This window comes from Ovis canadensis, chromosome 7, assembly GCF_042477335.2.
Source record: "Ovis canadensis isolate MfBH-ARS-UI-01 breed Bighorn chromosome 7, ARS-UI_OviCan_v2, whole genome shotgun sequence".
NCBI classification, from domain to species: domain Eukaryota; kingdom Metazoa; phylum Chordata; class Mammalia; order Artiodactyla; family Bovidae; genus Ovis; species Ovis canadensis.
The window spans coordinates 76,535,170-76,560,116 of record NC_091251.1 but is presented as its reverse complement, the minus strand read 5'-3'; the positions used below and the strand labels follow the sequence as shown (position 1 = coordinate 76,560,116).

Here is a 24,947-nt window from a genome sequence, read left to right as displayed (position 1 = left end):
GGTGCTTCCTGTGCCTTTCTTTTTTGCACAGGGGAATCTGAGGATTCTTTTGATTACACAACCACCTGCATTGGGCAATCAAATAGTAGTAGTGGCTGTCAAAAGACCAGGATTGCAGACATCCCTTTGAAAATGCACGTGGTCCTTTTATGTATTGGATGAGGGAGATATGCTCACACCTGCCTAGAAAGCCCAAGAAGTGGGATCTTCCTGCCTCAATCTGTTTACCTTGTTCTTTCTGAATGTTTATAGCTGAAAGCACATCCTCTAAAAACAAAATCATATTCATGAAAGAGACGCAAATTGAATTCCTCACCTGGAGTTCTATCATTTCCACAAAAATGAAAGTAAAAGAGTCACTAGCAATAGTCATCTCTGAAATCCGTTACTGTAATTAAATTTTTTTAAATTTACATGATAAACTAATAGGAACTGAAATTTGCTTTGAAGTCATTACCCTTTACTTCTTCATCTTCCATTTTCTTACAAAAACTAGTGAACAAGAAAGTTTTTACTAATATATTAGAATAAACCTGTCATAAACAAAGTATGTAATCAAATATTTTGATCAAAGTGTCACTACAGGGAAATTTAAAGCTAACAATTCTGAAGTATGCAGTATAAAACTTAATGACTATGGCTTTCAAAAACTCAGTTCAAAAAAAGAAACTCAATTCACTCTAAAGAGTCAATTTACTGCTCAATTGAGAAAAGATTATATCTTTTCCTATTCCTGGTACCACACAGCTTTCAGGCTCCAAACTAACACTGTTGACCTTCCACTCATATTTTTATTGGGTTGTACTCCCAATTTTTAAATAAAAATTTTAAAATAATACTAAAATAAAATAAAAACATTGCTGACCTTATGAAAGTCCCCCTCTTTATTATAATAATCAATAGGGGTTAGTTATACATGAGAGAAGAGAAAATGCTGTATTTTAAAATAATAAAGTATCAACTTTCCTTGATTATGATGCCTGCTGAGAATCTTAACTTGGCTTTGTAGGACTTTTACTAGTCTTAATTTATAATCAGCTGGTGAACACTAGCAGATGGGTTCCTAAAGGCCTAGAGCAGCTGCAGGAACCAGAGACTAAATAGCCAAGATTGTATTATTTCTAGGGGCAAGAAGATGTCATCACAATCAGCAGGGTTGCTTTTTATAGATAGTTGGCTTTGCTTTGTTTGGGTTTTTTGTTTTTATTTTTGGGTAGCCCTTGGTTAATTCCTTTGGCTTGTCACCTGCAGGCAAAAGGGAACAGGATCATCCCTCTCTCCCCTTTGTCTAATTCCACCAGCCCAGGAGGGCGATAATGACCAAGCTCTTGAGTTTTCCCGTTGATTATAGAGAGGTGCATTGTATTCACAGTATATTCTTGCGGTCCTGCCACCAGATGAAAGGAAGAGCATGAAAGCGCCAGCAGATCTGGGGCCCTGCCTTTCCAGCTTTAACATGCCATCAAACATGGATGAGGCGCTTGACTGTCGGAGGCATTCTGTTGTTCCTGTGCACTGGGTTCAGCTGGGAGCGGCTGAGAACAACAGGTGGCCTTGCTAATAGAACAGATTCACTCATTGTTTGTGTGTTTAATGAATCATTGAGTTACTGATCAGCAGTGGGCAATGGAAGCTGTTCAAACAGAAAGGAAGCCCAGCCGTGAGGTGGAGCCGCCACCATGCTCCTTTGAAGCACTGCTGGCCCCAGGGGAGTGCGGGAGGCTCAGGGGTTACTCCCTACAGTTCCCAGAGAAACTGGTAGCCAGAGGAGGGTGTTGTTTCTAATTGGATGATGAAAGTCAGCAAGAGGAAAGAGACCAAAGGACGAAACGTAGAAGGGGAGGAAAGGAAAACATCTGAAATCAAAGGTTGAAGTAAAACCAAGAGACAGGTGTTTGCAGTGAACCGTGCAATAACCCTCATCTTGCCCCAGGTCCACAGGAAGCAGCCAAGTGGAGAAGGTCCCAGAGAATTGAGAAAAAGCCAGGCTCAGGATGTGCTCGGAGAAGGCAATGGCAACCCACTCCAGTATTCTTGCCTGGAAAATCCCATGGACAGAGGAGCCTGGTAGGCTGCAGTCCATGGGGTCGCAAAAAGTCGGACACGACTGAGCAACTTCACTTTCACTTTTCACTTTCATGCATTGGAGAAGGAAATGGCAACCCACTCCAGTGTTCTTGCCTGGAGAATCCCAGGGAGGGGGGAGCCTGGCGGGCTGCCATCTATGGCGTTGCACAGACACAACTGAAGCGACTTAGCAGCAGCAGCAGCAGGATGTGCTGATTTTCATTACAAAGGGTTCGTGGTAAATAGTGAGGTCACTCTGTCATATCAGGAGGCAAGGCTGACCCTTATTTGTAGGATTCCCACATGTTGCATTGGGCTTTTCCTGTGAGTAGAATTTGACTGGATTCTACACCAGAATTGTGTTCAATGGGCTGTGCTTTCCTTTCTTTCCCCGCAAATAGGAAATAGTACAAATAATACTAATAGGACTTGGTATTTGTCACCATAAAACATCTGAATTTTAAGCAGATCTGTGGACTGGTGGCTCATCTCCGTCAGCTCAACTTTATCAGCTATTCCAGGAGCTTTTCACAATGAAGCTCTATGAGCTTTCCCAATTCAAACTTGGACTTCAGCATTTTTACTTTTCTAATCAATCCATCATAGAGAAATGTTTCTAGATTGGCCATCCTTTTCTGTGTCTCTCCCAGTGCTCTCTGGAATCAATTTATGAATCCCTTCTTTCAAGTCATTCATCTATACCTCTTGGGTCATGATTTTCCACCATCATTTTCTGGGTCTGGCAAACTTGTAGGTAGTTGCTAAGAGTTATTTCAGATCTGATTGCTGCTTTTCCTTTTTTTTTTTTTCAACCAAAAACAACAGTACTCCTAATATTGAACATGAGTGTGTGCTTATTTGTCCAACTCTTTGAGACCTCATGAGTAGCCTGCCAGTGTCCTCTGTCCATGAGATTTCCTAGGCAAGAATACTGGAGTGGGTTGCCATTTCCTTCACCAGCGGATCTTCCTGACCCCATTGATTGGGGTGCATCTCTTCTGTCTCTAGCATTGGCAGATGGGTTCTTTACTAGTGTCACCTGGAAAACCCCAATATTGAACACAGGTAATGCTGAAACCTCACATAATGATTCGTCAAATCCATTTCATCTGCCTTCACTAATCAAAGTTATTTTAAGGCAAATGTCCTCCAAGCAGCAAATAGCCTAAACAATGTTTGAGGGAGTTGTTTTCCAGGAACTTGGTATCTCACCTGTGATTAGTTGAAACTGAGTTGATTAAGACTGGATAGGACCACTGACATTCCAACTGGGCATCTGCAGGTGTACACCTGGTGACCTTTAGATGGCAGAGGACTGAAAAGTCCACAACCCAGATCATGCTAAGCACCTCCATGTTCGAATGTACAGAGGCCTGTAGTTAGTTACACCTGTGCAGAACTGTGATTTGTGTACTTTTTCCAATCATGTTTCCCCATACCCCCGTGCTTCCTACATGCTCCATGCCTCAGACCACCTTGCTTCCATATTTGTTATACCATAAGTAACCCCCGATTCTTGACTTCAGAAGGCAGAATTGAGTTTTGTTTCTTCTCTTTTGGTCTGCCTTGTCAATAAGCCTTCTCTTTGCTGCAGGGTTTGGTGTCTCAGCATTTTGGCTCCCTGATGGTCAGGCAAAACAAACTTGGTTTGGTTACAAAGCATTTTTACCAATTTTCCTTAGAAAATGGATCAATAACTTTCTTCTTGGCTCTCCTTTTGCCACTTTTGTGGACTGTGGGTCTTTTTCTTCCTAAGGTAGAGGACCTATAAGAGAGATGGCAGCGTGTGGTTTGGTGAGGAGAGCCCTGAGGTTTGGATTAAGAAATGTGTTTTAACTCTGCCACTATCTCTAGAGCACCACTGCGTATGTAGTCTCTGCGGTAGAGACTGACAGGCTATTCACCAACTCAGTATCGTTTCTTCATGGATATCAGCCAAACCCAGTTTCCAGCCTTCCTTACAGTCAGGTGAGTCCTTCTGACAAGTTCCAGCCAATAGAATGTGGACCAAGGTCAGGCAATTGGCAATCAGGCCTGGGTCATAATCCTTCTTGATGACCCTCTGTCTTCTCTTTTCCCTCACCTTCAGCTACTGATATGTAGGGTTGGCATTGAAGATCACAGATCTCTTGAAGATCCTCTCAGCATTCAGGATGGCCAAGCAGGGTAGCTGGAATGCCAAGCTTGGCACCTCAGGTATAAGCAATCCCCTCCATTTAGCTAGGTTCACTGTGCAAACACTAACTCTTATCTGTACCTAGAAACCCCCAAAATAAGGACACATTTCAAAGGACTATGTGGTTCCTTCCGGCACTGTTATTTTGAATCTGAAGTTATTCTTTTGTTTACGCTTTCATCCCTAGACAAAGACAGGGAGGACACTCTTCAGTCCATTCAAGATCTCCTGGAGGAAGGAGGAGACTCTTCTGCATTACATTCTCCTTCAAGGATAGAGAAAATGGGGGAGACTATAGAAGAGAGAGAAAACAAAACATCTGTCAGAGCCTACCAGTTAGTTCATGGAAAGGAGGCAGAAGTAGTAGCATAAAATCTGAGAGACTCCAGGCCAGAGACTGAGGGTGTCATTTGCCATTACACCTGGCTGGTGGCAGATCTTGGTGTTATAAACCCTGAATGAATAGAGGCTAAAGCAGTGCCAACAAGCTTCTACTCTACGAGCACATCTCTTGCTGTGGGTCTGTGCTTAAATCATTCCTGCCTCAAATCCTTTTAGAGCTGAAGATCTCAGCTGGTCCCAAGTGAATCTCCATTTTTGTTCCCTCTTCAGTAGAGTCTTCTCAACACAGAGGAGGATGTGAAAGCCACTGCTCCTAAAGGCACTATCACTGCTATTTGAAAGACCAAGACATATATACACACGTATGTCCTGTGTGTGGATAATTTACAATAAAGTATTCTGATCCTGAATGTATGTACAGTAGGATGTTAACTCCTCCTAGGCATAGAAGTAGCACCAAATGTCCCTGTAGTAGGAATCTGTCCCAGTCCTGGAATGATGGGGTTGTATTTGGTCTGTGGCTCTAAAGTCAAACTTGCTATTGAAATGTATAACTGATCTACAAAGATATTTATAAGCCTCCCTCCCCTCTATTTTAATAAGGTGAATGAAGGATAATTCCAGACATTTTATATCTTAAAAAAAATCTTTGAAACATTTATATAGTGTTTCTTAAATAACAAGCATTATGCAACAAACATTGCTCTACATCTTTTTACAGATAATAATTTAATTCCCTATGAGCAGGATGCAATTATCACTCCTTTTTATACATAAGAAAATGAGGAACAGAGATTTGATTATTTACCCAAATTCACACAGCCAGTTAGTGATAGAGCTGGAATTCTGATCCTTCTAGTCTAGCGCCACAGTCTATATGTTCAATAACTATGCCATACTGCCCAATTGTTTTAAACAAACAATTGATCAACCCTCGTTCATGTTTGCCTTATACCCCTACATCCCACCCTGACCTCCCCCATATCATCAGGTCATATCCAAGCCTACCAAATCTGATCCTGGCTATGAAAATCTTTCATGGTGAGCATGGCAGCTAAACATAGGCTCTTGGTGAAAAAAAAATCATTTTTTCCTTATGAAATTACATTCTTCTATGAGAAAAAAACTATTCAAACTGTCCTTCTCTATGGAAAATAGAAAACTGCTCTGTAATATTGACTTTGCCTTTGTGATTTTCTCGTAGAATATGAGTCAAGAAGACAGTACCACTGTGGCATATTTTAAATATGAGGAGTTTAAATGTGCGACAGTTTCCAGCAGTCCCACCTTTTTAGCATTCAGGAAGAGTTTAATGAATGATAAGTAACAAAGACTGTGAGTTGAAGATCTTCTTTCCAGTTGTAGCATAACTAAGGTTGGCTGGTGGAGATGGGGTGACAAAATCTCACTTTTCTGGGCTCTGTTTCCTTAGTTTTGAAGTAAGAAGGGCAAACTCGTTGCATGCCAGGGTCTAATCCAATTCTAGGACCATTCTGGATTCACTCTTCTCCTGGCCCACAAGATCTCTCATGATCTGGCCCCTGACAACCTTTCCAATCTCATCGTGTATCCCAACCTCACTCAGCTCTAGCCAAGTGGATCTCTCTCCTGTTTGTTCCAAAACACTCAGCTCCTTCCCAGCTTATAGCCTTTCTACCAGCAGTTCTCTCTGCTGGGAAGCCCTTTCCCTGCATCACTATCTGGTAGGCTCTTTTTTGTCACTCAGGTCACTTCTTCTTGTGAGTCTGTCCCCAACATCTCAAGCTAAGTAATTCCTTTACCCCAGTAGTAGCTCTCCATCAATCACTCTGACTTTCTATCACCTATCACCTTCTGATATTTTATCTGCTTATTTGCTCATAGTCTGCCTCCTCTCACTAGGTATAAAATTCCATGAAAGTAGGAAACTGACTTATTGTCTTATCTCCAGTGCCTATACAAGAGTATATAGCTGCCACTGAGCTCAGCAAATCTAGGGTTGATGATAGAAGCAAAAGCAGTACCTAGGATCTAGAGGCAGAAGGATTCCTTTCTGAGACTCACATGGTGGAGTAAAAGAGCTCACTTAGTGCTACATTTCCCCCTTTTTACTCAATTTAGTTTCAGAGTACATATCAGGATGACTGTGCACAGACCCACGTCACAAGAAGTAGGTTTGTCACGTCACTGACCTACCTCTCAGTGACAAATCCTGAATCTTCAGCGACATCTTCTTCATGTATATTGACTGCCTAACAAGCAGAAAATAGCATATCCACCTAGGAGGCCAGCATCTTGCTGCTGTGGGCAGCTGTGTAGCTCCGGTTCTGCACATTCTGGGCTTCAGGATCTGAATGAGTGAGGTTGACATCTAGCAGTCAGAGGACCTAGAGTCTGCATGTGGAACTTCACGTGGTGTTCTACGATGACCAGAAAGGTTTCAGGGATCCTGCTACATCAATCAACTGGACGTTAGTGGAAGCTAGTTCAGTGCCAGCTGCCACCCTGATGCAAGGGTGTTTTTTCTCTCCTAATGGAAAAACAAAGTACCAAACAAGACCATGGTAATCATCTGTCTCAGGTCTCTGACCAGACAGAGAAAACCTCTGGGGTTTAAGGAAGATTTGTGAGTTTTTCTGGGAAGGACAGATACAGAAGCTGCTCCTCCCAGCTCAAAAGGGAAAAGTAATGCTCGACTCACAGCCGCAGGCAGGACCTCCACTCAGGTTAATCACCTGGGATTAGAATAGAATGAAGAGGAATAATTGGTGAAGTCACAGGGCAATGACAGAGTGTCCCCATCTGGATTATAGATGTGGAGTCCCCACTCCTACCCCACGTCAGGAATCATCACAACACCTCCATGACCTAGGGATAGAGATCTCATTATTGTTTTTAATAGGTAACTGACTTTTCTTTCTCCCCTCCAACAAAATCTGCTGCTGCTGCTGCTAAGTCATTTCAGTCGTGTCTGACTCTGTGCAACCCCATAAACAGCAGCCCACTAGGCTCCTCCGTCCCTGGGACTCTCCAGGCAAGAACACTGGAGTGGGTTGCCATTTCCTTCTCCAATGCATGAAAGTGAAAACTGAAAGTGAAGTTGCTCAGTCTGGATGGCATCACCAACTCTTAGCGACCCTATGGACTGCAGCCTACCAGGCTCCTCCATCCATGGATTTTCCAGGCAAGAGTACTGGAGTGGAGTGCTATTGCCTTCTCCACCAACCAGATCTATCAAGAGTCAATTTCACACTCTCTCAGATTCCTCCACTCACCCCTCAGGGTGATACCACATATCATCAGATACATCAGATACCACATATAATGATAACTCAGGACTGATGATCTTCAGTCCTATCACAAAAAGATTAGAGAGTCAGACATTTCAGCACTTCCTTGCCCCAGTATTTGGTCCAAAAGGTCTTCCTTAAGCATTACTAACATATCTCTTGCTGCAATTTCTGTTTTATGATCTACTGTGGAGAAGTAAAATGAGTACCCATATTATTTATGATACTTGAAAACCATGAAATCCACCCTTAGCTTTCTCTCTCGCCACTAAATTTCATCTCACATTTTGATACCAAAAACATACTAGACATAATCAGATGATTTTAATATCTATTAACTTTCAAGTATGGGTCAGTATGCTAAATATCATTAGAGTAAAAAAACTACCTTATTTGCTTTATCTGCTAATATAATATCACTCAATTAAAACAAAGTATATTTATCATTGTAAAAGTAAAATAGCTTACCAGTATTCAAGGTTATCATAGCTGCTAATTTGTATAAAAATTAATGACCTTCTAATAGGTAACTATGACAGAGTTTGACAGCTAACACAGATGTTAAGAGAAAGTGAATTTCTTAGATAACTTAGGAAGAATGTTAAATTGTTTTTCAAATGCACACAGGTTTATAGAAACTTAGTAATACAAGACAGAATAATAGTGATTAGGTTTATTGTAATTCTAATCACTGCAGATGGTGACTGCAGCCATGAAATTAAAAGATGCTTACTCCTTGGAAGGAAAGTATGACCAACCTAGATAGCATATTAAAAAACAGAGACATTACTTTGCCAACAAAGGTCTGTCTAGTCAAGGCTATGATTTTTCCAGTGATCATGTATGGATGTGAGAGCTGCACTGTGAAGAAAGCTGAGTGCCGAAGAATTGATGCTTTTGAACTGTGGTGTTGGAGAAGACGCTAGAGGGTCCTTTGGACTGCAAGGAGATCCAACCAGTCCCTCCTCAAGGAGATCAGTCCTGGGTGTTCATTGGAAGGACTGATGTTGAAGCTGAGACTCCAATACTTTGGCCACCTGATGCGAAGAGTTAACTCATTGGAAAAGATGCTGATGCTGGGAGGGGTTGGGGGCAGGATGAGAAGGGGACAGCAGAGGATTAGATAACTGGATGGTATCACCAACTCGATGGACTTGAGTTTGGGTGAACTCCGGGAGTTGGTGATGGACAGGGAGGCCTGGCGTGCTGCAATTCATGGGGTCGCAAAGAGTTGGACACGACTGAGCGATTGAACTGAACTGAACTGAACCTTTATATAATTGGTTACTATATACTGAAAATACTTCTCCTTAAATTATATTCTGCTCATCACAAAAAGTTAGTGATGTTTTTAAGTATGCTTCCTTTGTATCTCATATAGCAAATATTTAGATGAGAAGAAACGACCAGAATTTCTTTATTTAAGGTTGGTAACATTTAGTATTAATGAAACATTGAACTAGGTTTCTGCTTTACTTGGTTCCTGAAGGATTTCTAAATCTCAAGAAATGATCGTCACAGTAAATCTTATTGAATAAATACTTACAGCACATGACAAGTTTATGTACTTCAGGAAAGTTAAGAAGAATACATTTCTCTGGGAAAATAAGAAGGCAAAAGGAAGGAAACATGGAGCGTGATACCTGGAGATGTTAGGGAGGTTTAAAAAAAAAAAGTTTTTTCCGTATGAGAAACCCATGTAATAACAAGGAAGTACTAGAGAAGGCAAGATTGAAAATGTATAAAAGGTAGAGCATCTAACTGATAAAGGAGAATTTAGAGGAGGATAAAGGGTGATGAGATGGACAGCGCTAGCAGAGCAATCGGAGAAGGCGATGGCACCCCACTCCAATACTCTTGCCTGGAAAATCCCATGGGTGGAGGAGCCTGGCAGGCTGCAGTCCATGGGGTCGCACAGAGTCGGACACAATTGAAGTGACTTAGCAGCAGCAGCAGCAGAGCAAGTGAGGGAGAAAAAAGTGAATGTGAGGGGCCTCAGGTCAGATGTTCTTGATTTTCCCAGTAAGTAGGTAGATGGGCTTCTTTGATGGCTCAGATGGTGAAGAATCCACCTGCCATGCAGGAGACCCGGGTTTGATCCCTGGGTTGGGTGATCCCTGGAGAAGGGAATGGCTACCCACTCCAATATTCTTGCCCAGAGAATTCCACAATTAGAGGAGCCTGATGGGCTTCCGTCCATGGGGTTGCAAAGAGTCAGACATGACTAAGTGACTAACACTTTTAACCACTTCAACAAAGAGTATAGAAATCTCTTTGGAGACTTCAGGAAAATGGAAAATTTTAGAACTGCTGCTATGGGGAATATGATGTGGCAATAATTAGACATAAATAAAAGGATATCCAATTAAGCCTAGATACCCAACAGAGATGCAATAGCAGTGATTTGTGATGAATCCAAGAACAACTTCCAGTAATGACCCACCTTCTGAAATGGTTAAAGATAAGGCATATGGAGATGGCAGGCTTGGAAGAGTCGAGTCTGTAGAGGAGAGAATTTCACATGAAAGGATCTGCATTGTCAACCCAGGCTGGGAATGAGGAAGTAAAGACAGAGGTGGGGAACAGGTGCAGACTGAGGTGCAGAGAGCAGTTAGGATTAGGAGGATCAGAGTTTGACAGATGAGTTCAAATCCAGCCTGAGTCCCTCAGTTGTGTGGTCGTGGGCAAGTTTTTCAATGTTATCTAAGTTTCATTTTCTTCAGATATAAAACGATCATACTTCAAAGGGTAATTCTGAGGATAAAACAACACAATTCCAATACGCATTTTTGCTGTTCTGGGCTCACAATACCCATTCAAAAAATTTTTGTTAGGTATATGACATATGCAGTATGGTTAACTGTATTATAATCTGTTGATTTTCTTTTAAAATTCTTTTCTACCTAGGTATCCATAATATACCTAAGATATCCACAATATATCATGGATATCTAGGTATCCATGTTTTGATGATTCTCTTACTACCTCTCTGCTCTCTTGTCTCTTGAATTAATGTAGTCCATATTACATTTCTGAGAACTTTTATATACATGTGTCTTTTTTTTCTCAGACAAAAATTTGTGAGACAGGTACAGCAAATTCTGTTAGGTCCTCTGGGTAGGAAATGATGTGTCCTGATTAAGCAAATCTTCTGCTTTATGCCATACACATATACTCATTTTTCAAATAATTAACAGAACACATTTACTGAAATTGTGCTACCTGTAATGAAAATGCTCTTTAGTGATTCAAAAAGTCAACTTAGGATTTTTCCTGTCTTCACATCTCTGTATCATCAGTAACAGAACTTATTTTCATCTTTCCTAGAGGTGCAGAATGCACTCCTTGTTACAGAGAGCATCTGACCTCTCTGAAGATAAATATGTACAATATACATTTACATGTACATTATGTTCAAAAAGGCCAAGTCCCTAGAACCCCAAAATTAAAATACGGAGATCAACTATACACATGTTCAGGGCCAATATTGGGGATTAAGGGGACAGAGTCACTAGTAATTTTTGGAGATCAGCATCAAGCTTCTAGATTGTTCCACCAAATCAGAGAAGTGTAAGTTCAACTAGACAGGGAGAAAACAAAGGATGATCTAGAAATTAAGTATATCTATTATATTCACTGAGACATCGGAGTTTAGCTTTTAGAACTAGAGGCTATTTTACATAAACTTTGTTTTTAAAGAAATCCTCATTAAGGAATTCTAAACACATGAACAAATTCTGTCCTTGGATTCTTAAGCAAAACTGGGTCTGAAATCAATATAGGCACTGTTAGAAAGGATTTAAGGATTGAATCAGAGAATAGGATTTGGCTCCTAGGACACAAACCATGCTACTAATCCCGGAGAAAGGATTTGCCTGTTTAAAGGATTATGAATTTTTGAAAAGCATATTCTGTTGATAATACTTTTCATTTCCTGCAAATCAAATTACTGAGGGATATTTTCATTGTGAATAGAATTGGACAATGTTTTCATTGTTGTTGTTTGAGTTTCCTTTGTATGAAAGGATACCAAATTTCAACGTAATCAGATGTGAAGTTTCACGGCCCCAGTGGCATACATCTGAAGATTCAAGCAAATAAATTAGAAATAATGCCTACTAGCAAACCAAAAGGCAAGGATATCTAAAAGAAAGTCTCCTTGCTTGTGATGCTGGCATTTATGAAAGTCTGGGCAGTTTTATATGACAATGACAGCGCAGAGAACTCTGGACAATGAAGGGTGAGTCCAGCACACTTACTTGGTGGGCTTGGTCACATGCCGGCTACTGCCCACTCTGGACTCATTTTAGTTTACTGAAACAAATGGCTGTAAATTATGTTGAAAGATACTGTTTTAGTAATAGGAAAATTCATTGGTTCTTGAACTTCCTTAATGGAATGAGCCTTCCAGAGGCTATTAGTCAGGCTCAGAAGAAAAAGAAAGAGAGAAAGTAAGCAAGAGAAACACTTGAGGTCATATAACACTTTGGTCTCTAATGTTCTCAAGGCCTCCCTCTGTGCACAGACCTCACTTTGAAGTTATCACCAGCCACAAGCCTAGAAATCTGCTCATTGAGGACCATGTCTAATGCTTTGTTCTCAAAGGCACCTGGAAGGTTTTCTCCAGAGTTAGCAGTCATCATCAGCATCAGTATCATATTTTACTTACACCAGCCGCACAAAATGGCAATAAAAGTTGGACCCTGTGGGCTTTTTGTTGATCTGAATTTTCTCCTGTTGCTCAGACAATGGGCCAACCATTTCTGAGAAAGGAGAAGCAAGGTGGGGGTGGGGAAGGAGACTGCCAGAAGTCACAGCATAATGCTATTAGTCTGAACTCTCCCATGACGGGACCCTCACTGGGAAAGACAATTATATGGGAAAGGATGATAACCTCATGGGGCAATAACCTTCTAAGAGATCTTGTTCCACTATGTACCGGTTACTAATTTGATTACCATTCAGAGATGTAGCCAAACTTCAGGGGCCCTCTCAGAACCCACTCAACCCTTTCAAGATTTGCCCATCTCTAATGAGCTGGGTCTTTTCAGCAATCATCTAACCACATGATTTCCTTAATTTTCAGCCGGTTGCTTAATGACAAAGATAAATGTGGCTTTTCCCAGCTGCTTCTAAAATAAGTTCAAGACTGAATTAATATGAATGGTGATACTTTTTATTTGTATAAATGGCAGGGGAAAGAAACCACAAGTGTGGAGTTTGCCAGCACCTGCTAAAATGTACCCTGTTTCCCACACTTGGGACCCAAAATCACAAAGACAGCATAATCAACTTCTTAGAACCCTAAACTCCTAAGATGGTGAAACTCTATCAAATTCATTCCATTTCAACAAGAACTAGAAAATGCCCAAATTCCAAAAATAGACTTGGTAATAAAAGAGATCTTTGGAGGGATTCTTGAATCCCATCACTTGTTCAATGAAATATGACAACTATGTTATTTCTAAAAACAAGAGTTGAAATGTGTTGAAATATCTCCAATCTATCAATTTATGTTCTCTTCAAGCTCTCATTTGTATTAGGAATATAATGGGTGATGGGAGAGCCTGGGAGTCTGAGAGCAGCAAAGATTTAATGACTGCAGAGGGAAAATATCCTGCTTGAAATTGCACAGAAAAGTGGGAGCCTCCTACTGAGTGAGAATCTTGACCCAACTGGAAAAAAAGTTCCCTACTTGTTAAACTATTAATAACATGTAACATTAACCCTTATTTGGGACACATTTGTAATTAATAGATGCCCTCCAATTAAATGACACAAGTGTTGGACTCTATACAGTAAAAATTAAAAGCAAACACACAAAAGGCTTGTTTTGTCACAGGACACCACAGTTTAAAGGGGAGGGGGGTAATAGCTCCCACAGAGCAAAGGATGCACAGGTTCTCCAAGATGAGAACACACAAATGAGAGACAAAGTTCCTGAAAGCTAAGTGGAAATTGATAAGAATGAGTGAGGTCAGTTGTGGATATTTCTCCAGGGAAACTTGAATTTTTAGGCAGATTTGAAAGGATAACACAGCTGGATGGATAGAAGAGAGGATATTCTGTGGAACTGAAATAAGTTAAGGCTTTAAAGCACGATCCATTTTATCTCTTTGTTCTATTCCCTCAACCTGGACTATAGCTGAATCCCCTCCTCCAGGCAAGTAGAGGAAGAGTGTGTATTGCTTCTAGGTACTGCAAAGTATTTTTCTGTTACTGACAACCAAACTGAATCAGATCGAACAGTTCAAGCTCAATTCACTGTCTTATAAGAAGATGGACATGGGTTTGCAGGGGTTGGGGCGTAGTCTTCCCAGGTGGTAAAGAACCTTCCTGTCGGTACATGAGACATCAGAGATGTGGGTTCGAACCCTGGGTGGGGAAGATCCCCTGGAGGAGGGCATGGCAATCCACTCCAGTATTCTTGCCTGGAGAATCCCATGGACAGAGGAGCCTGGTGGGCTACTGTCCATGGGGTCACAAAGAGTTGGACGTGACTGATGACTAACACTTTTACTTTCACTTTGGGGGAGAAGGTTATCATTTGCTATCTTAATGTCTTATCTTTCTTTGAACTCCAACAAGTGTCTTTACTGCGCATTATGGTGATTCTCTTCAATACAAATTTTAATGCGTCACAGTACTCCACAAGGCAAAACATCTTCAGGTTGCTAATCCACTTTCAAAACAAATCCCTTTGGATTTGTTCTTAACCAGCTCCTTTAAAGTCTCTTACTCTCCTCTCATCTGTCGTATGTAAATTCAGATTAAAATGAAGTCAGTTAAATCCATAAATGCCACAGAGTTAATCTGGCATTCCTGTTATTTTTGTCTAGAACCAGAGACTGAACATGAGCACCATGTATCCTCACTTTCCACACTCAGGCCCTCGCCTGTCTTTCACATTCATTAATTTATTTAATCCTTATACCAACATGAAACAGTGTTTAAAAATTCCTGACACATATTAAACTTCATGTGCTCATTTGCTCAATTGTGTCTGACTTTTTGAGTCCCCCCATAGACTGGAACCCAACAGTCTCCTTTGTCCATGGGATTTCCCAAGCAAGAATACTGGAATGGGTTGCCATTTCCTACTCCAGGGGATCTTCCAGATCCAGGGATCAAACCCACATCTCTTATATCTCCTGCATTGGCAGGCAGGTTATTTACCAACTGAGCCACCTGAGTTTCTGTACCAATTATGGTTGCCTTGGACGCAGTGATCTTATAAGTAGTAGCGTTAGCTCAAAGAATTGTGGATTTCAGGAAATATGGTTCCTTTAGACTTAAGAAATACAAGCCATCCAATAGTGCCTCAATACCCTATAATATTTAATTTGAGTAAGGAAAAAAATTCATACTGCTCTCAGAAGCACATATATATTAAGCTTTAGGAAACAAGAAATCAGAATTCCCCAGAGTCCTTGTGAATTCCTGAAATCATAACTTATTCTTTATTTTAGTAGTATTTACCAAGGAAAAATATTTTAGTAGCAGTTTTTCCTTTCTATTGTTTTGTTTTCAGTATTTAATAGTACGTATTTACAAAGTATTTATCGTACTTATTTGTATTTATTTGTATGTATTTGTACAGTATTTATTTGCACGTAAATACAAATACGTATTTACTATATGCTAAACTGACACTCGGAGAAGGCAATGGCAACTCACTCCAGTACTCTTGCCTGGAAACTCCCATGGATGGAGGAGCCTGGTAGGCTGCAGTCCATGGGGCCGCTAAGAGTCGGCCACGACTGAGCGACTTCACTTTCACTTTTCACTTTCATGCATTGGAGAAGGAAATGGCAACCCACTCAGTGTTCTTGTCTGGAGAATCCCAGTGACAGGGGAGCCTGGTAGGCTGCTGTCTATGTGGTCGCACAGAGTCGGACACGACTGAAGTGACTTAGAAGCAGCAGCAGCATACTGACATTTTGCATACTGAAACTGCAAAATGTACCAGAAAAAAATTGCTGGATAATGCTAGGAAAACCTAAATTTTGGATATCCTAGCAAGATTGACATCACTACACAGACCCATATGTCAAAATTGCTATTTTAAGGACTTATTTTTCTTCCAAATGTGTTTTTTCTTAACATACAACTCATAGGATTCATATAAAGTGTATTGTACATACAGAGTTGTTGATATTTATTTTGTTCACAAGAATGGCTCACCGTGAGTCACAGAGAAGGCCACAAATAAGCTCTTATAATATGGCTCACTGGATTTCTATTGCTGTATAACAAATTACCACAAACGTAACAGCTTTAAATAGTTCACATGTATCATCTCATCTTCCTTTAGGTCAGGTCTCTGGGTCAAAAACTCTCAGCTAAAGCTTCCATTCTCTTGGAGAGAGTGGGTGGGCAGGGCTGGTTCAACGTCCTCTCCAAGCTCACCGATTGCTGGAGAAACTCATTTCCTTCTGGTTTTAGGACTGAAGTCCCCATTTTTCTGCTAGTGATTGGTTGGGGACTCCCTTCAGTTCCCGCAGGGCTTCCCTGGTAGCTCAGACGGTAAAGACTCTGCCTGCAATGCAGGAGACACTGGTTCGATCCCTGTGTCGGGAAGATCCCCTGGAGAAGGAAATGGCAACCCACTCCAGTGTTCTTGCCCGAAAAATCCTATGGACAGAAGAGCCTGGTGGGCTACAGTCCGTGGGGTCTCAAAGGATGGGACAAGACTGAACAACACATTCACTTTCAGGTCATATAGGCAGTTCTTTGCCTCATGGCCCCCACAGGCAGTTCACAACCTGAATGTTTTCCTTTCCTGCAGGCCACCTGGAGTGTGTCTCTCTGCCTGTCCCTTCTGTGACCGGTGGAGAAAAGACTCTGCTTTTGAAGCACTCATATGATGAGGTGAGGCCCACTTGGATAATCTATCTTTAAATTAAGATGTTTGAGCCCTTAATTGCATCTCCCAAATTCCTTCACAGCAGCACCTAGATTAGTGTTTGATTGGCTAACTGGGGAAAAGTATGTGTATACCAGAGACCTCCTTTGAGGGGTCCTGTTAGTTGCCTACCATACATGACAATAGCCACAAGCTATATGTGCTGGCCACCTATATAATTAAATGTTCTAGGAGGCACATTAAAATGAAAAAGGAACCAGGTAAAATTAATTTAAGTAATAATTGTAATAATTTTAATTTAATAATTTTATTTAAACCAATATATTCAGTATATTTTCATTCAATAAGCAATCAGTGTGAGAAATATCAATGAGATATTTCACCTTCACTTTGCCATACTTAGTCTTTGAAATCTGTGTTTTACAGTTGAATTGAGATGTAGCAGCCTCAATTCACGGAGAAGGCAATGGCACCCCACTCCAGTACTCTTGCCTGGAAAATCCCATGGATGAAGGAGCCTGGTAGGCTGCAGCCCATGGGGCCGCTAAGAGTCAGACACGACTGAGCGACTTCACTTTCACTTTTCACTTTCATGCATTGGAGAAGGAAATGGCAACCCATTCCAGTGTTCTTGCCTGGAGAATCCCAGGGACGGGGGAGCCTGGTGGACTGCCGTCTCTGGGGTCACACAGAGTCAGACACGACTGAAGTGACTGAACAGCAGAAGCAGCAGCAGCAGCCTCAATTCATAGTAGCCTCATTTCAAGTTCTCCATAGCCATACTTGGGCTTCTCCGAGGGCTCAGCAGGTAAAGAATCCACCTGCAATGCAGAAAACATAGGCTAGATCCCTGGTTCAGGACGATCACCTGGAGGAAGAAATGGCAACCTACTCCAATAGTCTTGCCTGGAGAATTCCATGGACAGAGAAGCCTGGTGGGCTCTAGTCCATGGGGTCACAAAGAGTCAGACACAACTGAGCAACTAAACACACAATACACACATAGCCATACATGCTGTGTTGGACTGAGCAAGATTAGATTGTGGCTGCTTTCCTCTGACACAGTCCTGGTCCCGATCTGGAAATGTCTACCTTCACTTCAGTCTGAGTGTCAGCTCTTCCTGCTCTTGCTTTAATGCGACATCAGGGACTAACTTAAAGCTTACAATATTTCTCTGTTGTTTGTTTAAGCTTTCATTTTTGCAGAACTATAACAGTTTGTCCTGTTTTCCTGATTCCTCGATTGATTTTTCACAATACAAGATTCAGGAAAACATACATTTCCTGAGAAATTCTGGGAAGGAATTCCCACATGGTAATGCTATGAGATGTATACTACAGAAAGTAAAGGCTCAAAGAAGGAAAGTTATTGCCTGAAATCATACAACTGGTGCAGATGTTTGCTCATCTTCTTGTACTACAAAATATTGCGAATTCTTGTGTAATCAGAAGGATAAGATATCCTTCCTCTTCACTCCTCATTCTCACTCTTTTGGGGGTTAATTCTCATTTAAGACCTTAATCAGAAGGTTTTTAAAGATTTGAACATGCTGGCCTGGATGAGGCAGGAAAGAGTGAGATAAAGATGAGTGAAGTGCTATGAGAGCAGAGCAGAGAACTGTGGGGGGAGAGAACATGTCTGATGCCCCCAGGACCACTTCCCCCAAAGAAGGGTTGATTTGATCAGATTTAGGCTGGTGAGTCCTATTTACTAGAGACCAGAGTTCATGTTCTCGCTCATTCAGTCCTTGCAATGGGAAGAAAGGCTTAGCTGATTTTCACACTTCAACTACATATTTTCACACTTCCGCTAAATCCTTGAATGTGTAAAGGAATAGTCAGGGCTAAATTTAGAGTTGAGGGCTGAAGATTGTATTGGGTTAGCCAAAAAGCTCATTTGGGTTTTTCCCAATGAATGAAATTTTGGCCAGACCGATAGAGCTAACTTCTTGGCAAACCCAATAGAACTGCTCTGCTTAAGAACATAAAGGTAAATCCATACATTTAATAGTCAGTTGTGTTTTCAACAAAGGTGCCAAGGCAATTCAATGGGGAAAGGATCATTTTTTTCAACAAATGGTACTGGGACAACTGAATATTTGCATGCAAGAGAGTAAGCATAGACCCCTACTTCGCACTATATACAAAAGTTAACTCAAAATAGACCGAAAAGTTAATAAAAGAGCTAAACTATAAAATACTTTGAAGAAAACATAGGTGTAAATCTTTGTAAACTTGGAATAGGCAATAATTTCTTAGATATGACACCAAAAGCAAAGCAACCAAATTGAAAATAGATAAATTTGGCTTCAACATTAAAAACTTGGGGGTTTCAAAGGACACTATCTAAAAGGTGAAATGACAACCCATAAAATAGAAAAAAAAAGTTTGCAAATCATATTTCTAATAAGGGCCTAACATTCAGAATATATAAGAACATTTTAAAATGAAAATTGAAAATTTTTGAAAGACAAATAACTCAGTTTTTAAAGTGGAAAAAATTTGAATAAACATTTTTTCAAAGAAGATATACAGATACCAATAAGCACAAGAAAAGATATTCTATATCATTAGCCACTAGGGAAATGGAAATCAAAAACACAATGAAATATTATTGCACATATACTAGGATGCTATAACATTAAAAATATCCATTTAGCCACTGGTGAATGAACAAACAAATGAGGTATAGCTGTACAGTGACATTTTATCTAATCCCCAAAAGGAAAGAAGTACTGATATGTACTGTAACATGGATGACCCTGAGAAACTTATGCTAAGTGAACGAAAGCAGACCCAGTGATTCCAGAAATGTCCAGAATAGATAACCCATAAATACAGAAGGTAGATTCATATTTTCCAGGGGCTGCAGTATTAGAGGAATGAGAATTGCTAATGGATATGGAGTTTCCTTTTGAGGTTATTAACATATTCTGGACTTAGGTATTGCTAACTGTTGCACGTGCATGCCTGCTAAGTCACTTCCATCATGTCCAACTCTTTGCGACCCTAAGGATTGTGGCCCACCACGCTCCTCTTTCCATGGGGATTCTCCAGGCAAGAATACTGGAGTGGGTTGCCATGCCTCCTCCAGGGGATCTTCCCGACCCAGGGATCAAACCCAGGTCTCTGTCTCTTACCTCTCCTGCGTTGGCAGGCGGGTTCTTTACCACTAGCGCCACTTGGGAAGCCCCAATTGTTGTACAACTTTGTGAATGTATTTTTTAAAAATGGTACTTCTCTTATGGCACAGTGGATAAGAATCCAGCTGCCAATGCAGGGGATATTGGTTTGATCCTTGGTCTGGGGGGATCCCACATGCTGTGGAGAAATTAAGCCCATGCACCACAGCTGCTGAAGCGTTTGTGCCCTAGAGCGCATGCTCCACATCAGGAGGAGCCACGGCAATGAGCAGCCCCTGCACCACAATGAAGAGCAGCTCCCGCTTGCCACAACTAGAGAAAGCCCATGCATAGCAACAAAGACCCAGCACAGCTCAAAATAAATAAGTAATAATTTTTAAAATTAAATGTTTCACTTTAAAATGGTGAATTTTATGGTATGTGAATTGTATCTCAATTAAAATTTAATAGAGAACATAGAAGAACTTGGCTTTTGTTCCAAGAAGAAGGAGATAGAAAAGGAAGTAAGAGCAGAAAGAGAAAGAAAGGGCTCTTGGGGTGACATGGCTAGAGACTGAGCCTTACTTGTTGAAAGGGACAAGGATAATTTGAAGATTAAGGATGTCCAATATTCAGTGTTAAGATGTTGCAGTACTCAGTCCTTAACATTTTATCAAAACCTCAGTGATGTCTGATAAATACATAGAGACTTCATATAAATGGTTTTCCGATTTGTTTGTTTGGGTCTTCCTCTGTGTGTAAGAGGTAGAAGTAAGTAAAAGCTCAGAGTTCCAAGTGTAAGCAAATACACAATGTACAGGAATATAATGTGATGGATGATGTGACCATCCACAAATGGAACTAACATGGGAACCGGGGCCAGAGGTGGGCATGGGAATATAAGCACTTGGAAATTTGCAGAAAGCTTAGGAAAAGTGCTTTACTCCTCACAAACATGGAATGGAGTTTCTATGTAATATCTCAGTCCTAAGGGTAAGAATAACTCCAGAGAACATGTAATCAGTAAAATTTAGTCTAAGAAAAATTAGTGTTGCTCCTTTCATAGGGGATTTAAAACAGGCCTGCCCTCAGGAGGACTGTGTGTATCTCAGATCTCTAGGATCAGTTTCCCAGGTTCTATAAAGTGAGAGAGCGAGTGTAGGTTCTTTTCCATCCCCAAATTCTTAAACCCTGGAAAATTTTTTAAAATACAGCTGAGGTATTCAGTCCAAAGGTTTCTGGGTTAAAAGTTTTTTTCACTGACAATTTATCCTCAAATCAATAACATTTCGAATCAGTCACTTAGGAAAATCATAAGGATGCCAACAAGTACTTGCTAACAGATATAAAGCAAAGTTCTTTTTCAATTGGGCATGTAAGGCAGGAGAGGACATCCTCCAGACCTACAGTTCTTAAAATCGATTCTTAAAAACCCATGATCCATGTCAGTGTACTTAGCAGCAGTTTTAAATTTAGGGTCATCTAATTTACAGAATGGAATGGGTAACTGCTTCATAAGAGGTGTTTTTTTTTTTCTTTAGCAACATTTTTCTATCTGAAGAAGAATATCCTGTCAACAGCCTTTTTCCTATAACTAAATATTCTTATATGAGCCAAATCCCAAAGAAATCAATATAAAGCCTTTATTCCTGTTCCTCTATACCTAAAAACTATCTAGAATGCGTACAGCAGTCAAGAACAGGCTCACAGGAAAGAAAGGTCTTCTTCCATCTGGGATATAAACTGCAAGGGCATGGGGTATGTCTTGTTCATCATTACATCCCCAACACCTAGAATAATGCCTGACACAACCAATTGTTTACTAAGTGTTTATTATGTAAACAAATGGTTAAAATATCAACTCTACCACAATGACTTAATTCACTGAACCTCTATTTCTTCCACCGCAGAATGGAGAGAATCGCACTTCCGTCATAGAACTTTCTACTGTGTAGCATATGCAGTGAGCTTGTCACAGAACTAACTCAATCCATGGTGTCTCTTGCTGCTATTTTTATAGCAAGCTGTCTTTGAAACATTTCCTGATACACGTTAAAAAAGAGCCTTTTAAAAGTCACCCAAGTCTGATCAGCAGGGCACTCTAAGGATAAAATAATTTCAGTTCAAATCAGAGGACAACATAGACAACAGAGAGAATAATTTTCATGGGAGAATCACTGTTTGCGCATCAGAGATCTAAGGCAGCTCTGATCTCTCATAGGCCCCCACAAACACTTCAGGAGGAAAAAGAGTACTGTCATTTTTTTTTTCAACTCTTGCTACTGTCACAGCCCTTAAAGCATATACCAGACTATTTCCAGCTTTACAACTTTAGGAACTTTGATGAAAATTGGGAGTATTGATGGGAAATCTATGAATGGAGTAATCCTACTGCTTTAATTCATGCCACAGAATGTCTGATTGTTCAGTTTTGCAAATTAGCGAGTGAAAGAACCAATTTAAAGGAATAAAGGAGAATGCCACATAAAACACACTCCTCTTGTTTATCTTGACAAGGCATGGTTCCATTTTAATGATTTATGCTAATGTTTTATTGTACAATGGTTATGCCCTGAAGTGCATTTTATAAGACTAATGAAGTCTTAGTAATCCCAGACGTCTTCTCCAGTATTCTCTTATTATGTCTTTGCTGAGAACTCATGTAAGGGAGACCACCAACCATCATTTAAGTAAGGAAGTTTGTGAATTAGTGAAATGAAAATCAGTCAAGTCGTACAGTAGTGAGGGGTTCAGAGGCAGCTCCAGTGGGATTCTATGTTTTCACACACACAGAAAAAATGGTCTATTGGTCTTCATTACAATGAGAGATGAGCAAACTCTGCTGTATTTAGGGTTCATCAAACATCAAACCAATTTTTTTCAAATGTTTTGGGTTTGCCAAAATCCAAAACACGTTTTGCCCTCAGCATTTTTCCCTTCATTTTCAAACCCCTGTGTATTTTAAGGGAAATTTAATCCTTATGTTTCTGACTCATTTACACTTAACACGTGAACATGTTGTTTCATAAGACTTATTTGAAGTCTATGAAGCCTTGTAAGTCTTCTAAAGTCCTTTTTTGGTAGTGACAGGAAGCTGAGTGTTCCAAAGACATGAAAACTTGAATTCCCAATAAGTGGAATAGGTTTGAAACTCAAAATTTGTTAAGACAAAATGTTAGATTGAGTTATGCTTGGTAAAACCCATCTTCTCTCCCATAATTACCATCCTCTACTCTGGTGCACGGCTTTTAACAGTAAAATTCCTAAGGTCACAAAACAGTCATTATTATTACTGTGATATATACCATCAGCTGGATTTTCATACAAGAGAAAGGAGTAGTGGTCATTTACTACCTGTGGCCAGTGGAGTATAGTTTAAATTCTATACTTTCTTGCATCTAGTCACAACCTTCCATGGAAGAAGCCATTGTCTCCTGGCTGTTAAAGCTAAAAGGTCCCCCTGCAGTCCTCATCCTTATCTCTTCAACCACCTCCTCTAGCCTCACAAAGGGCTGGGTAGTGTGTGGGGAAGCCCATGTGCACTGGCATTCTACCAGTGCTACCACTTCTCGGAAGGCATATGGGATGGTAGAGGAGGGCTATCCGAACAAAAATCTCTCTTACCCTAGAGGTTCAGAGAATGAAACCCAAGGCAGTAATCAGTGCATCAAACTTTAATATAGATATTGTGGGGGTACTTGGGGGAGAGGAGGGGAATGGTGAGGTTTCAATTCCTTCCAAATTTTTATGTCCAGCCCTCTCACGTATCCTTTATCCCTAAATAGCTATTTCCACTGCAGTGGGACCCCAGAGGGATCTGGAAGGTTGGTATAGATGGTGGGCTCAGAGCCATCTCCAGATTCTTCCTGGAACAGATACAAACCATGGACCTCCTGATGTTTCTAGAGGCCAGAAATGATTTGGAGCAATCAGTGGTAAAGCACAAGGATTTTAGAGTTTATCAAATCTAAACCTATATCATGTCTCTGTCACTTCGTCATTGCTTGATGCTTGAGATGTTAACTATATCTCTGAGTTCTGTTTTCTCACTAAAAGTGGAGATTTAAAAATACGCTTAACACAAAGTGATTGTGCAAATTAAATTAAATCGAACATGGTAAATGCTTAGTGAGCACATTTTACAAGCACAGTGAATGGTAGTGCCATTCATTGCTACAACTGTTGCAATTGTTTTTGTTTTTAGACAAACTCCTAGAGGATTTCTTCTATCTGGAGTCCTTCTCCCCACTATTTACAATCTCTTTCCCTGTTCAAATATTTGAGCAGGATTGAATATCCCAGAGTGGTATGTTGTTCTATTCATTTTTTGTCACTGTTGTGTGTCCTCAGGATGTCAGGTTAGGAAAGGGTACCTCCTTCCTGCTTCCCACAGGATTTATCCTGAGCATAGACATTAGACAATTTTTAGCTAACCTTTAAGCAGTGGCCTTCAGTACCACTTCAGCTCTTCTTAGGTACAGGTTGGGTTCAAGTACGTTTGCCTTTCTTTTGAGATGGAAGACTCCACTTTTCTCCATTTCAATTGATTTCTCCTATGTTTTCATTCCTCTACAAGCAGCCACATTTATTAATGGTCTTCCTTCTGCCTTCATGTTCTTAAATAACATTTCCTTCCATCATATATGGAGGGCTTTCTCACTTCTCAGCTCCTTCAAGAATATCCTCTGTTTAACTCAAACCTTGTTCTCAAAATAAACCCCTTTATCCTTTTCTACACATTAGTAAATGACTCTACCACCTTCCCAGATACTCAAACCAAAAGTCTGGCATCACTTTGGTTCCTCCCTTTCCATATTTTCCTGCATGTAGTCACTCCATTGATTCCACCTTGGCAGCAAATGTATTTATCTGTCCTCCTTACTCCATGTTCACCACTAACACTCCAGTCCAGTCCAGTCCAGTCCAGTTGCTCAGTCGTGTCCGGCTCATTGCAACCCCATGAACTGCAGCACGCCAGGCCTCCCTGTCCGTCACCAACTCCCAGAGTTCACCCAAACTCATGTCCATCGAGTCAGTGATGCCATCCAACCATCTCATCCTCTGTCGTCCCCTTCTCCTCCTGCCCTCAGTCCCTCACAGCATCA

The 24,947-nt window shown here is 40.6% G+C and overlaps 1 protein-coding gene across 1 annotated transcript in view; it reads left to right on the top strand.

Moving 5' to 3' along the window:
* LOC138443734 (uncharacterized) overlaps positions 1-24,947 on the top strand; it is a 434,643-nt gene that overhangs the window by 251,584 nt on the left and 158,112 nt on the right. Inside the window, exon 7 of the mRNA XM_069596664.1 lies at positions 16,643-16,725. Coding sequence (XP_069452765.1) covers positions 16,643-16,725 — 83 coding nt within the window. The remainder of the gene's footprint in view (positions 1-16,642; positions 16,726-24,947) is intronic.